The sequence below is a fragment of the Hypanus sabinus genome, chromosome 2, assembly GCF_030144855.1.
Source record: "Hypanus sabinus isolate sHypSab1 chromosome 2, sHypSab1.hap1, whole genome shotgun sequence".
Taxonomy (NCBI): domain Eukaryota; kingdom Metazoa; phylum Chordata; class Chondrichthyes; order Myliobatiformes; family Dasyatidae; genus Hypanus; species Hypanus sabinus.
Window position 1 is genome coordinate 209,168,879 of NC_082707.1, and position 15,261 is coordinate 209,184,139.

Here is a 15,261-nt window from a genome sequence, read left to right on the forward strand (position 1 = left end):
CGAATGGCTGACTGGCAAGAGACAAAGAGTGAGAATAAGGGGGCCTTTTCTGCTTGGCTCCTAGTGACTAGTGGTGTTCCACAGCAGTCAGTACAGGGACCAGATTATAGGTCAATGAATTAATGATGGAATTGGTGGCTTCATGGCTAACTTTGCAGACAATACAAAGATAATTAGAGGGCAGGTCATGTTGGAGGGGGGACCTTTACAGATACAGAAAATAGACAAAGTGGCAGATGGAATATAGTATATGCAAATGCGTGGTCATGTACTTTAGCAGAAGTAATAAAACATGTAAATTATTTTCTAAATGGAAAGGAAATTCAGAAGTCAAAAGGAGTAAAGGAACTTGAGAGTTGTCATGCTAGATTCCATAAAGATTAACTTGCAGGTTCAGTTGGTAGTTAGAAAAGCAAATGCAAAGTTCACATTCATTTCCAGAGGACTCGAATATAAAAGCAAGGATGCGACACTGAGTCTTTACAAGGCATTGGTCAGACCACACTTGGAATATGTTCAGCAGTTTTCGGTCTCTTATCAAAGAATGTGCTGGTATTGGAGAGGGTCCAGAGAACATGCTTGAGAATGAAAGGGTTAATGTAGGAGTGTCTGATGGGTCCTGGCCTGTACTCTCTGGGGTTTAAGAGAATTGGGGGCGAGTGGGTGTAGAAATCTCACTGAAGTCGATCGAATGTTGGAAGGCTGCGATAGAGTGGATGTGGAGAGGATGTTTCCTAGAGCAGAGGAGTCTAGGACCAGAGGGCACAGCCTCAGAATAGAGGGACATCCATTTAGAACGGAGATGAAGAGGAATTTCTAAAGCTGGGGGCAGGGGGTTGAATCTGTGGAATTCACTGCCACGGACGGCTGTGGAGGCCGAGTCGTTAAGTATATTTAAAGTAGAGCTTGATGGGTTGTTGATCAGTCAGGGCATGAGTTTACAGGGAGAAGGCAGGAGAATGGATTTGAGAGATAATATATCAGCCTGATGGAACAGCAGAGCAGACTCGATGGGCTGAATGGTTTAACTTTGCTCCTTCATTTTATGGCCTGAAATGGGTAATTCAATGTCACCACCTGCACAATGGATCAAATTGTTTTGTGCAGTGCATGTCAATGGAGTCAGAGATGATATCGGCCAGCAGGTGGCAGAGCTGAGCATTCCACACCGCACAACCGAGAATTTGAGAACAGACATCACAGCTATAGCAAGTATTGAGGTTACCTCAGATTGCTCAGCTGTGCAGCTTGTGGAGGGTCCATTCTGCTTGGCTTCACTTTCTTCAGTTTTCACTGCTTTTTGGTTACAGGAATCACCATTTTCCTGCACCGTACACACATCAACGTTGCTGTCCTCCAACTTGGTCAACGGTGCACTGTTCTCACCATCTGTTGCCTTGATAACTGGCAGGAGTTCACAAAAAGGACACTAAATAGTTAAGCACAAGAGACTCTGAAGACGCTAGGAATCCAGAGCAACACACACAAAATGTTGCAGGAACTCAGCAGGTCAGGAAGCGTCTATGGAAATGGATAAACGGCCAGTGTTTTGGGCTAAGACCCTTCATCAGGACTGGAAGGGAAGTGGGGAGATGCCAGAGTAACCCTGAGATGTCAACTGTTTACTCATTCCCATATTAAACAGTTTCTTTTACCCAGTTCTAACACAACCAGCATGATTCATCGGCACACTTGTCCCATTCCGAAAGGCTTGAAGCCAGTCCATCTCCCGTTAAGGGAACGACACACCACTCCGTCAACTTCTCCCGCCTCCGTTCACCTGGCAGAATGCTGTTTCCTCATCAAGAACTCATCACTGTGTCAGCAATCACACCTATGCAAACACGAACCATACTGAACTGAACCCAGACACAGTTGCCACAGCACCCAAGCAGGAAGTCGCAGAACACTACAGTGCAAAAACAGGCCCTTTGGTTCATCTACTCCATGCCAACCCATTAATCTGCCCCATCTCATCGACCATAGCCCTCCTCCACATACCTATCCAAATTTACCCTCAATATGGTAGAGCTGGGTTTCCCACAAGATCAAGGACTTTGAAATCAAGCAAAACCAAACACAATTAGAATCGGGTAGCAGAGGTGATGAAACTGTCATTTTGTGGCAGCAGTAATTTATAGTTTTTTTAATGTATTGCAATAAGGAATACTGTTGATTCCAGGTAAATGGACACATCAGGACCAAAACATTTTGGCCCAATTAAGCAGCTGTCCCAATTAGCCAAAGTTTCACATAAATAGTTAAAAAATAAGACAAACTACCATTTAACTGAGTAACAAATTATGTATTTAAATAAAATACAGAACAATTTAGGTTTCTTAAGGTTATTACAGCCAGGGGTGGTGATGGGGACAAACTCCCACTGACCGATTAAATGCTCTCAATGGCGGCGTCTCAAATAGCCTCTGACAACCAAGTCCAGCTCCTGGCCTTCACGTGTCGCTTAGTGACCAAGCCTGGTGGAACTGTTTTGACTGACAGGAGAAGGGGCAAAGGCAGGGTACTGGCACCTTAAAACCCATCACTTCAAGCAGATGGGGCTTGTCAGCCATGGTCGGCAGCTCAGGTAGAAGGAAAACTGATCACAAACCTCCACTGCCTTGCAGCTAGACCCAGCCATGGGGAAGGCTTCGGGAGTAAACCGGAGTCGGGAGTCCCTACGGCAGCCCTACATGGAATTCAATGCTGACTGGCAATGCCTGACGCTGCTGGTACCAAACTGTATCAGACTCTGCTGTTCCTTTGGGTTCATCAGATGCATGGAGAGGGGGAGCTTGCTCTCCATATCGTACTGCCCAGGCTTGCATGTCTAGACAGCTAGGTCGCAGTATCCACGGTCAACTCTGACCAACAAAGACCCTCAACTTCCTCAAATAACAAATTAGAACATATAGAACCATTGAACACTACAGCACAGTACAGGCCCTTCAGCCCTCCATGTTGTACTGACCCATATAATCCTTTTAAAAAAAAGTAAACCCACACTACCCTATAACCCTCCATTTTTCTTTCATCCATGTGTCTGTCCAAGAGGCTCTTAAATACCCCTAATGTTTTAGCCTCCAGCACCATCCCTGGCAAGTCATTCCAGGCACTCACAACCCTCTGTGTAAAAACACTTACCCCTGATGTCTCCCCTAAACTTCCCTCCCTTAATTTTGTACATATGGCCTCTGGTGTTTGCTATTGGTGCCCTGGGAAACAGGTACTGACTATCCACCCTATCTATGCCTCTCATAACCTTGTAGACCTCTATCAAGTTCCCTCTCATTCTTCTACGCTCCAAAGAGAAAAGTCCCAGCTCTGCTAACCTTGCTTCATATGACTTGTTCTCCAAACCAGGCAACATCCTGGTAAATCTCCTCTGCACCCTCTCCATAGCTTCCACATCCTTCCTATAATGAGGTGACCAGAATACCACTAGAGTACTATAAAACAGTGTCAGTTCCTAATATTTATTTATTTGGGACACTGTCACTTAACTGGAACAGGAAACTAATTTTAACTAGCTCCAGTCACGTACACATGTACAGCTGATAAGACACTATGCCATGCTTAGGGAGAGCAGTTTTTAAAATTATATTAGTTGCACATGCTTGTGTTATGGTAGCCGTCTGGGCCAAAAGACGCTGATTCAAAAAGCAGTGATTTTTGATTTTTTTTTATATATAAAAGATTTTAGGACCACGAAAAGATTTGACACTAGCCAAAAGATCTACTCTAGGTGTCTGCACTGATCTTGTTAATTTACTGTCAAATAAGAAAATATGCTAATGTAGACTGTATGAATTCCTCTGTCGATAACTATGAGGAACTATTATAGTTTTATTTCACTGTAGGACATGTTCTAATTTATTCTGTTTCTCATTTAAATACATAATTTGTCACTCAGTTAAATGTAGTTTTGTGGCGACCCATTTCCTGGCACATCCGAACCAGCTCACAATTAGATAGCCTACGGGGGGGTTTGCGAGCACAGAGCTTTGGAGCCTCTGCGCCACCGGGGGGGGGGGCAGGTTGAGGGAGGCTAAAAAGTGAGGCTGAGGATTTCGAATAAAGTTTTTCCTTCGACTGCAGTTACCAACTCCGTGTCGTAATTTTAGCGCTGCATGTAGCACACCGCTACAGTTTGTCTTTTTTTATACTTTTTTTGGCTAATTGAGACAGTGTAGCGCCTCATTTCCTAGCATATCCGAACCGACTCACAATTAGATAGCCTACGGGGGTTTGCGAGCACAGAGCTTTGGAGCCTCTTCGCCATGGGGGGCCGGTTGACAGAGGCTTAAAAGTGAGGCTGAAGATTTCGAATAAAGTTTTTCCTTCGACTGCAGTCACCGACTCCGTGTGGTAATTTTAGCGCTGCGTGTAGCACACCGCTACAGTACAACAAGGGCCAAATGTACTGGACCCAATTAACTGGAACTTACTGGATTAGTCACTAATGTTACTATTCTGTACTCAGGTAGTACAGTTATACAATACACACGGTTCCCATGACAAATAAACTGTAAATTTATTGCATCAGCACAGACCTGGAGAGGATGGGGTATGGGTACAATGAAAACTGAGGTTGATAGGTTTCTGATCGGCGAAGGTTAAGGGGAGAAAGCAGGAGACTGGAGGGAGAGGGAGAATAAGCAGTCTTGATGGAATGGGGGAGCAAACCCAATGGTTTAGAGCGATTTCACAAGCTTTCAAATTTCCCCCAACGGTCAGCCCACAAGGTTGTACTCAACCAACCAAATAAATAAATCAAATAGCCAAATAAACTCATCTCTTCTGCCTACACAATGTCCTTATCCTTCCATTTCCCTCACATTCATGTGCCTGTCTAAACACTTATAGACAGTAGGTGCAGGAGTAGGCCATTCGGCCCTTCTAGCCAGCACCGCCATTCACTGTGATCATGGCTGATCATACACAATCAGTATCCCGTTCCTGTCCTCTCCCCATATCCCTTGACCCCGCTATCTATTAGAGCTCTATCTAACTCTCTCTTGAAAGCATCCAGAGAATTGGCCTCCACTGCCTTCTGAGGCAGAGCATTCCACAGATCCACAACTCTCTGGGTGAAAAAATTTTTCCTCAATTCCATTCTAAATGGGCTATCCCTTATTCTTAAATTGTGGCCTCTGGTTCTGGTCTTCCCCAACATCGGGAACATTTTTCCTGCCTCTAGCGTACCCAATCTCTTAATAATCCCTAATCTGAGGAAAGACATTCTTGCCATAGAGGGAGTACAGAGAAGGTTCACCAGATTGATTCCTGGGATGGCAGGACTTTCATATGAAGAAAGACTGGATCGACTAGGCTTATACTCACTGGAATTTAGAAGATTGAGGGGGGATCTTATTGAAATGTATAAAATACTAAAGGGATTGGACAGGCGAGATGCAGGAAGGTTGTTTCCAATGTTGGGGAAGTCCAGAATGAGGGGTCACAGTTTAAGGGTAAAGGGGAAGCCTTTTAGGACCGAGATGGGGTCACACAGAGAGTGGTGAATCTGTTGAATTCTCTGCCACAGGAAACAGTTGAGGCCGGTTCATTAGCTATATTTAAGAGGAAGTTAGATATGGCCCTTGTGGCTAAAGGGATCGGGGGTATGGAGAGAAAGCAGGTACAGGGTTCTGAGTTGGATGATCAGCCATGACCATACGGAATGGCGGTGCAGGCTCGAAGGGCCGAATGGCCTACTCCTGCATCTATTTTCTATGTTTCTATAATCTTATATGTTTCAATCAGATCCCCTCTCATCCCTCTAAATTCCAGTGTATACAAGCCCAGTCACTCCAATCTTTCAATATATGACAGTCCCGCCATTCCGGGAATTAACCTTGTGAACCTACGCTGCACTCCCTCAATAGCAAGAATGTCCTTCCTCAAATTTGGAGACCAAAACTGCACACAATACTCCAGGTGGGGTCTCACCAGGGCCCTGTACAACTACAGAAGGACCTCTTTGCTCCTATACTGAACTCCCCTTGTTATGAAGGCCAACATGCCATTAGCTTTCTTCACTGCCTGCTGTACCTGCATGCTTACTTTCAGTGACCGATGAACAAGGACACCTAGATCTCCTTGTACTAATGTCTCTGCCTCTACCACCACCCAGGCAACTCATTTGAGGCACCCATCAGTCTAAAAAAGAAAAAACTTGCCCCTCACACCTCATTTAAAAGTCCCCCTCTCACCTTAAATGCATGTCCTCAGAATTAAACATTTCAACCCTGGGAAAAAGATACTGTCTTCTCTATCTGTACCTCTCAATCTTATAATCTCTATCAGGTCTCCCGTCAGCCTCTGCCACTCCAAAGAAAACAACCCAAGTTTGTCCAGCCCTGTAATCGAGCCAACACCCACCGCGGTGAACCTCTCTGCTTGTTCAGAGCCTCCGTGGGAACAGCAAGAGAAGCAGCCAGCTGAATGCCTGCAAGTTAACCGACAATCAGCACTTCAAGAGACCCTGCACAATATGGCTTCGGTAACAGTGAGTCGAGAATGTCAGCTGTGGGTAGGAAAGTGCCAAGGTGAGCCGTACCTGCCAAGTGTGTCGCGTAGGCCCAGAGAAAGGAGCATCTCTTCATACAGCTTCGGCACACCATTTCCTGATACTCCACGTTGTCAGGGAGAACAGTACCAAGGTGCTGAAAAATCAAACAGCGGTCACAAATTAATTAGCTGTCAGTACCATAATCACCATGGGAATGAGGGTGACATCATAACGAATGTAAACAATGAAAACGGTGCAGAACAATCCAGACACCATCATCATGCTTTTTGTTAAACTGAAGATACAACAGAAGAACTTGGCCCGTCTGCTCCACCATTCTCAGGAGGGAGGGTGAGCGGCCAGATGTCGTGGTCCATGTACGGACCAATGACGTGGTGAGGAAGGAGGAAGTCCTGCAAAGTGAGTTTAGGGAGTTAGGTGCAAAGTTGAAGGACAGGACCTCCAGGGTTGCAATCTCAGGATTACTACCCGTGCAACGTGCTAGTGAGGCTAGAAATAGGAAAATAATGCAGCTAAGTACGTGGCTAATGAGATGGTGCAGGAGGGAGGGCTTCATGTTTCTGGGCAATTGGGTTTTGTTCCAGGGAAGTGGGGACTTGTTCCGATGAGACGGTTTGCACCTGAACTGGAGGGGGACTAACATCCTTGCGGGAAGGTTTGCTCCGGGAGGTTTAAACTAGATTTGCAGGGGGAGGGCAACCAGAGTGTTAGAGCAGATAGTGGGGTGGAGGAGGATAAAGGTCATGGGAGAGCTGCAAGTACAGTGCATGGCATAAAGCCAGAGCAGACTAAAGGGTGTTAAGGTAGAGAGGCTAAAGTGCATGTACTTCAATGCAAGAAGCATCAGGAACAAAGGTGATGAATTGAGAACTTGGATGCATACATGGAATTATGATGTAGTGGCCATTACAGAGACTTGGCTGGCACCAGGGCAGGAATGGATTCCCAATATTCCTGGATTTCAGTGCTTTAAAAGGGATAGAGAGGGGGGAAAGGGGAGGAGGGGTGGCATTACTGGTCAGGGACACTATTACAGCTGCAGAAAGGGTGGGTAATGTAGCAGGATCCTCTTTTGAGTCAGTATGGGTGAAAGTCAGGAACAGGAAGGGAGCAGTTACTCTACTGGGGGTATTCTATAGGCCCCCTGGTAGCAGCAGAGTTACTGGGGAGCAGATTGGGAGGCAGATTTTGGAAAGGTGCAAAAATAATAGGGTTGTTATCATGGGTGACTTTAACTTCCCTAATATTAATTGGCACTTGATTAGTTCCAAGTGTTTAGATGGGGCAGAGTTTGTTAAGTGGGTCCAGGATGGATTCCTGTCACAGTATGTTGACAGGCTGATTAGGGGGAATGCCATACTAGATCTAGTATGAGGTAACGAACCAGGTCAGGTCACAGATCTGTTAGTGGGTGAGCATCTGGGGGCCAGTGATCACCGCTCCCTGGCCTTTAGCATTATCATGGAAAAGGATAGAATCAGAGAGGACAGGAAAAATTTTAATTGGGGAAGGGCAAATTATGAGGCTATAAGGCTAGAACTTGCGGGTGTGAATTGGGATGATGTTTTTGCAGGGAAATGTACTATGGACATGTGGTCGATGTTTAAGGATCTCTTGCAGGATGTTAGGGATAAATTTGTCCTGGTGAGGAAGATAAAGAATGGTAGGGTGAAGGAACCATGGATGACAAGTGAAGTGGAAAATCTAGTCAGGTGGAAGAAGGCAGCATACATGAGGTTTAGGAAGCAAGGATCAGATAGGTGTATTGAGGAATATAGGGTAGCAAGAAAGGAGCTTAAGAAGGGGCTGAGAAGAGCAAGAAGGGGGCATGAGAAGGCCTTGGCGAGTAGGGTAAAGGAAAACCCCAAGGGATTCTTCAATTATGTGAAGAACAAAAGGATGACGGGGTGGGGGGGGGGGGGGAGATAGGACAGATTAGAGATAAAAGAGGGAAGATGTGCCTGGAGGCTGTGGAAGTGAGCGAGGACCTCAATGAATACTTCTCTTTGGTATTCACCACTGAGAGGGAACTTGATGACGGTGAGGACAATATGAGTGAGGTTGATGTTCTGGAGCATGTTGATATTAAGGGAGAGGAGGTGTTGGAGTTGTTAAAGTACATTAGGATGGATAAGTCCCCGGGGCCTGACGGAATATTCCCCAGGCTGCTCCACGAAGCGAGGGAAGAGATTGCTGAGCCTCTGGCTAGGATCTTTATGTCCTCGTTGTCCACGGGAATGGTACCGGAGGATTGGAGGGAGGTGAATGTTGTCCCCTTGTTCAAAAAAAGTAGTAGGGATAGTCCAGGTAATTATAGATCAGTGAGCCTTACGTCTGTGGTGGGAAAGCTGTTGGAAAAGATTCTTAGAGATAGGATCTTTGGGCATTTAGAGAATCATGGTCTGATCAGGGACAGTCAGCATAGCTTTGTGAAGGGCAGATCATGTCTAACAAGCCTGATAGAGTTCTTTGAGGAGGTGACCAGGCATTTGGATGAGGGTAGTGCAGTGGATGTGGTCTACATGGATTTTAGTAAGGCATTTGACAAGGTTCCACACAGCAGGCTTATTCAGAAAGTCAGAAGGCATGGGATCCAGGGAAGTTTGACCAGGTGGATTCAGAATTGGCTTGCCTGCAGAAAGCAGAGGGTTGTGGTGGAGGGAGTATATTCAGATTGGAGGGTTGTGACTAGTGGTGTCCCACGAGGATCTGTTCTCAGACGTCTACTTTTTGTGATTTTTATTAACGACCTGGATGTGGGGGTAGAAGGGTGGGTTGGCAAGTTTGCAGACGACACAAAGGTTGGTGGTGTTGTGGGTAGTGTAGAGGATTGTCTAAGATTGCAGAGAGACATTGATAGGATGCAGAAGTGGGCTGAGAAGTGGCAGATGGAGTTCAACCCAGAGAAGTGTGAGGTGGTACACTTTGGAAGGACAAACTCCAAGGCAGAGTACAAAGTAAATGGCAGGATACTTGGAAGTGTGGAGGAGCAGAGGGATCTCGGGGTACATGTCCACAGATCCCTGAAAGTTGCCTCACAGGTAGATAGGGTAGTTAAGAAAGCTTATGGGGTGTCAGCTTTTATAAGTTGAGAGATACAGTTTTAAGAGTCACAGATCAATGATGCAGCTCTATAAAACTCTGGTTAGGCCACACTTGGAGTACTGTGTCCAGTTCTGGTCGCCTCACTGTAGGAAGGATGTGGAAGCATTGGAAAGGTTACAGAGGAGATTTACCAGGATGCTGCCTGGTTTAGAGAGTATGGATTATGATCAGAGATTGAGGGAGCTAGGGCTTTACTCTTTGGAGAGAAGGAGGATGAGAGGAGACATGATAGAGGTGTACAAGATATTAAGAGGAATAGACAGAGTGGACAGCCAGCGCCTCTTCCCCAGGGCAACAGTGGTCAGTACAAGAGGACATGGCTTTAAGGTAAGGGGAGGGAAGTTCAAGGGGGATATTAGAGGAAGGTTTTTCACTCAGAGAGTGGTTGGTGCATGGAATGCACTGCATGAGTCAGTGGTGGAGGCAGGTACACGAGTGAAATTTAAGAGACTACTAGACAGGTATATGGAGAAATTTAAGGTGGGGGGTCATATGGGAGGCAGGGTTTGAGGGTCAGCACAGCATTGTGGGCCAAAGGGCCTGTAATGTGCTGTACTATTCTATGTTCTATCATGGCTCAGCTCTGTTCCTCTACTCTGAGGCTGCGCTCTCTGGCCCGAGACTCCAAGAATCTAAAACTTCCTCATTCAGAAGCACCGGATCAGAATTCCGCCCCTTACTTCTGGAGAAGTGCTGCCCAATAGCATTGTATTGAACTCCCAACACCAACTCCAGGAAGCACCAACATATGCTTCCTTTAACAATTTGCAAAAAGTTATCCAGACTCAACAAATAGATTAAAACAAGTGTTGTTCACACATAACCCCATGTTTTACTTCTGATATCAGAGTGGAAAAAATTAATTATTAAAATATTAATAATAGTACTTTCATACTATTATGTTTACTATTAATATTATTAATATCATATTAATACAATTACAAGTAAGAAAATTTGCAGATGCTGGAAATCCAAGAGTCCTGCTGAAAGGTTTCAGCAGAAATATCAACTGTCCACTCTTCTCCATCGATGCTGCCTGACCTGCTAAATTCCTCCAGCATTTTGTGTGTTGCATGGATTAATACAACTGGTGGGATTAAATAAGTTACCCAATAGGCTTGTTTGAATTAAGTAATGAAATAAATACTTCATTCACCAAGTGTAATTCATTTACACGCACATACTCCGGGAGCTGTGATGAAAGAGCACAATTATTTGGTATTTGCTTATGAATACAACTTTATTGTCAAGTGTACTGTGCAGTGAAGCCAACAGGAGTGAATAATTGATGTGACAATACGATATTACACATTCTGAAATGTGCAAACACAAAATGTGAAAATACCCTAATGAAGAGATTTCTCCACAGAAGCTGCCTGACGTAGAGTATTTCCAGCATTTGCTGTTTATTGCTTTCTGCTGGTTTTTAAAAGCTTCCCAATCCTATAACCTCATGCTAATTTTTGCTCTATTATATGCCTTCTTTTTAATTTTTATGTTAAATAACCGATTTTCTTACTCTTTGCCTCTTGAATAAGACAACTGTTGTGATCCAACATCCTGCTTTCTACACATAATGTGTCTGTTTGCACAGCTGTGTTTTCAACTTCAAGCTGATTGCTGCTTTCCATTTACATTAAGTACTAAAGACTGGCTCCTATTTACGATCAAAAATTGAACAAAGAATATTAGTTGGAAGTTTAACTTACAACATTTTGATCTTTACAAGCGCCGGTTGTTGTGTTTTGGAAGATCAGCTCGGCAAAAAAAAACAAGAGACCCTCTGCCCAGAAACCAACTATAAAACCATAAAAAACGGTTTTGCACCACCAAAACAATTTAAAAAATATATTAAGACTGAGAAACTCCCACTACGTACAAACAGTTAACTCACCCTTCCATGGAACCAGTCTTCACACACCACGCATTGAATCATTTCATCAGGGGTCTGAGAAGCAAGAACACAGATTCCATGAGGCAGCTGCTTTGTAGCCCATTCTGGTAAAGCTCAAATTTCTCGGCAAGCCTCCGAATATCTCACCTCATCTTCAGGATCTGGATAAGGCCTCTTGCAGGTACAGTACAGTCCAAAGAAGTTGTCATTATATTTATTCTTGCAATTTGTTTTTTCTTTGTCCTAAAGCCCAAAAAAAAAACCAGAAAACGCTCAGGAATGTGTAAATTCTTTCTGTTGCTCCTTTAATGGCAAACATCAAATTCAATAATTCCATAAAAAACAAAAAACTTATGTTCAAAGTAATCATCTGCATTCGACCGATGACACAGTACTGAGAGCTGTTCTGGGCCCCTTATCCAGGAAGGGATGTGCTGGCACTGAACTCGAGGAAGCACCTGAGAATTACTCTGGGAATGAAATGGTTAACATAGTGGGCTCTAGGCCTGTACTTGCTGGAGTTTAGAAAAATGAGGGGGGATCTCATTGAGACCTACTGAATATTGAAAGGCCTACACAGAATGAATGCAATGTTAGCATTCATTTCAAAGGACTAGAATATAAAATTAAGGATGTAATACTAAGTCTTTACGAGACATTGGTCAGACCACACTTGGAATATGTTGAGCAGTTTTGGGTTCCTTATCAAAGAAAGTGCTGGTATTGGAGAGGGTCCAGAGTTCTGGGGATGAAAGGGTTAACGTATGAGGGGGGTGTCTGACAGATCCTAGCCTGTTCTCACTGGGTTTACGAGAATGGGGGGGGGGGGGGAGAGAGGGGAGGGAAAGAGGTAGAAATCTCACTGAAATCTCTGAATGGTGAAAGGCCTTGATGGAGTGGATGTGGAGAGGATGTTTCCTATAGATGGAGAGTCTAAGACCAGAGGACACAGATAGAGTGGATGTGGAGAGGATGTTTCCTATAGATGGAGAGTCTAAGACCAGAGGACACAGCCTCAAAATAGAGGGGTGTCCTTTTGGAACAGAGATGAGGAGGAATTTCTTTAGCCAGAGGGTGGTGAAATTCATTTCTACAGATGGCAGGAAAATGGGGTTGAGAGGGTAATAATAAGCCAGCCACGATGGAATGGCAGGGCAGACCCTATGGGCCGAATTCCCCCAGGTCTTATCCAGCTTAAAGTGTGGAATTAGCAGAGGAAGGGGTGGTGGGAATGGATGGAGTCACAATGAAAATTAAAAGTTGTTAGAATTCCAAGTGGAAACTTTGAAAGTGCAACAAGGAACCATAATGAGTAATGGTGAATAAATGCTGTCCCCACAGGTGTGGGGTGCTGGCCTTGGTACACACGCTCCGAATAAAACCCTCCAACAAAGGACGTTCCAAACACAATCACACACTGATACCCTCTCTGTTCCACAGCTTCCGTTCATCTCCTGACGTGTGCAATTCCCATCGATACTGTTACAGGCTGGCTACAGAACAGGTGTACCAGAACACTGCCTGTATCGGACAGACCTGCCATGTTCTCTCCAGCAGTGACGCCAACAGGGGTTTCTAACATTACTGTCTGTATTCACATGGAGATCATATGCAGCCCAACACCCCAGATTAACCCCAGCCTAATCACAGGACAATTTACAATGACCAATTAACTTACTAATTGATAAGTGTTTTTACTGTGGGAGGAAACAAGAGTGCAGCCAGGGGAAAAACGTAAAAAAACTACAGACGGCACTAGAATGCCCCAAACTGGAAAACATCACTAACTGTTACGCAAATTTGCAGCGTATGGAAGGCATACCGAGGGCAGACAGCCTACTGGAATACTGGGGGATGTGTACTTAAGGTGAGAAGGTCAGTATAAAACAGGGATAGGCAACCTTAAGCACAAATGATATTCTAGCATGTGTTATTCATTAATTTGAGGCAAAACATAACTAGAAGTATTTAAATGGATAATTCCCATATTTTAAGTTTTTTCATGACATTTATCTGGCCCACCGTCCACTCATTAATATGCGATCCGGCCCACAGAGGCAAAAAGGTTGCCGACCCCTGGTTTAAAAGGGGTGCAGGGCAAATTCTATTGTAAACCAGAGTGGCAGGTATCAAAAAGTGCCTAACAGGGCAGTGGTGAAAGCAGATACCTCACTGGTGTTTAAGAAGCATTTAGACAGACACACAGATACGCTGGGAATGGAGGAATATGGATCAAATACAGACAGAAAAGATTTAATCAGGTATTGTGTCATTAAACAATACAGCACAGAAACAGGCTCTTCAACCCATCTAGTCCATGCTGAACTCAATCTGTCTCGTTCCACTGAGCTGCAGCCTCTGTGCCCTTGCCATCTACATACCTATCCAAATTTCTCTTAAACATTAAAATCAGACCAATATCCACTTGTTCCAACTCCCACCACCGAGTGAAGAAATACTCCCCTTAAACTTTTCACCTTTCACCCTTAACCTATGACCTCTAGTTCTTTCTCAATTGGAAAAGCCTGCTCACATTTACCCCATTTGTACCGCTCATGTTTTGTGGAGAGACACTGGACTGAAGGTCTGCTTGGCTGTTGTACATTCACTGTGGCCTTTTGATTTCAGCTTCTTTCATGTCCTCAGCAATCTACCTGTTAATTCCCTCCCCTCTGTCACTGTGCTATCCACATTCACCACCCCCCCCCCCCCCCCACTCCCAGCAACCACACCCTTGGTGGATTCTGATGTTCTGATCAAAGGTTCCTTCAGTAGTCAAGAGGCACAAAATTGAAACCAGGGAGAAGCAAGAGTGCAAGAACAAAGTGATGGGTAGCACAGCGGTTAGTGGAGCTCAGGGGAGAGGTCAATTCCAGCATCCTCTGCAAGGACTTTGTGCAACCCCCCTTGGGCTTCTCCCAGTCCAAAGACATAGTAGGTTTATTGGTAAACTGTCCTGCGATTAGGCTGGGCTGAAACCAGGGGTTGCTAGGTGGTGTGACTTGGAGGGCCTACTTTGTTCTGCATCTCAATGAACTGTCTATGGGTACAAGGTGGGGAGTAGAGGCATTGCATTCAAATTTGCAGATTAGAGTTAACCAGGGAGCCCTTTTCAAATAACGCAACACCAGAGAAGCTTCCAGAATCATGCAAAGAACTTTACCCGCTAGGGAACACACTGAACAATTGTATACACATACTGTGACCACTAGGAAACACACTAAACAATTACATGTATACATGTAGTCATACAAAAAATTCAAGCAGGATATTAATTACTCAGCTGCAAAACAATTACAAGTCTAATTAACAATCAACAAGTCTAATCCAGCACCCTCAGTACAGCTATCAATAATGGGCAACGTCAAAATCTGCCTCTGATATAGACATCTGTAACAACTCCATTGCTAAACTTCAATTCCAAAGACATTTAAAACAACAAGCTCATGGTTCACTTACATCAAACTTACCGAGAAAAACTTACACTGCAGATCACTAAACTTGCTGTTCCCACAGTCACAGCGGAAATTTCTGGAAGAGCAAAGCAAAAATATAATGAGTACATAGTCAGTGACTTTCAATGACAGAAATCAGCACAGAAGAGGTTAAAAGCTGACCACATCTCGCAAAAAAGACTTGCTGCAATGTGATCACTGGTACATTATGTATATTTAATTGTACAGAGAGTCTCTTTTGTGTTTTTTTTTAAAGCTCTCAATGTTCTGGAACA

The 15,261-nt window shown here is 44.4% G+C and overlaps 1 protein-coding gene across 1 annotated transcript in view; it reads right to left on the bottom strand.

The window, feature by feature from the left end:
* Nucleotides 1-15,261, bottom strand: part of ubr7 (ubiquitin protein ligase E3 component n-recognin 7) — a 51,687-nt gene that overhangs the window by 16,902 nt on the left and 19,524 nt on the right. The window contains exons 3-7 of the mRNA XM_059962772.1: nucleotides 15,002-15,062; nucleotides 11,679-11,774; nucleotides 11,532-11,585; nucleotides 6,560-6,665; nucleotides 1,226-1,404 (exon numbers count right to left, since the gene is read on the bottom strand). Of these exons, the coding sequence (XP_059818755.1) occupies nucleotides 1,226-1,404; nucleotides 6,560-6,665; nucleotides 11,532-11,585; nucleotides 11,679-11,774; nucleotides 15,002-15,062 (496 nt within the window). The remainder of the gene's footprint in view (nucleotides 1-1,225; nucleotides 1,405-6,559; nucleotides 6,666-11,531; nucleotides 11,586-11,678; nucleotides 11,775-15,001; nucleotides 15,063-15,261) is intronic.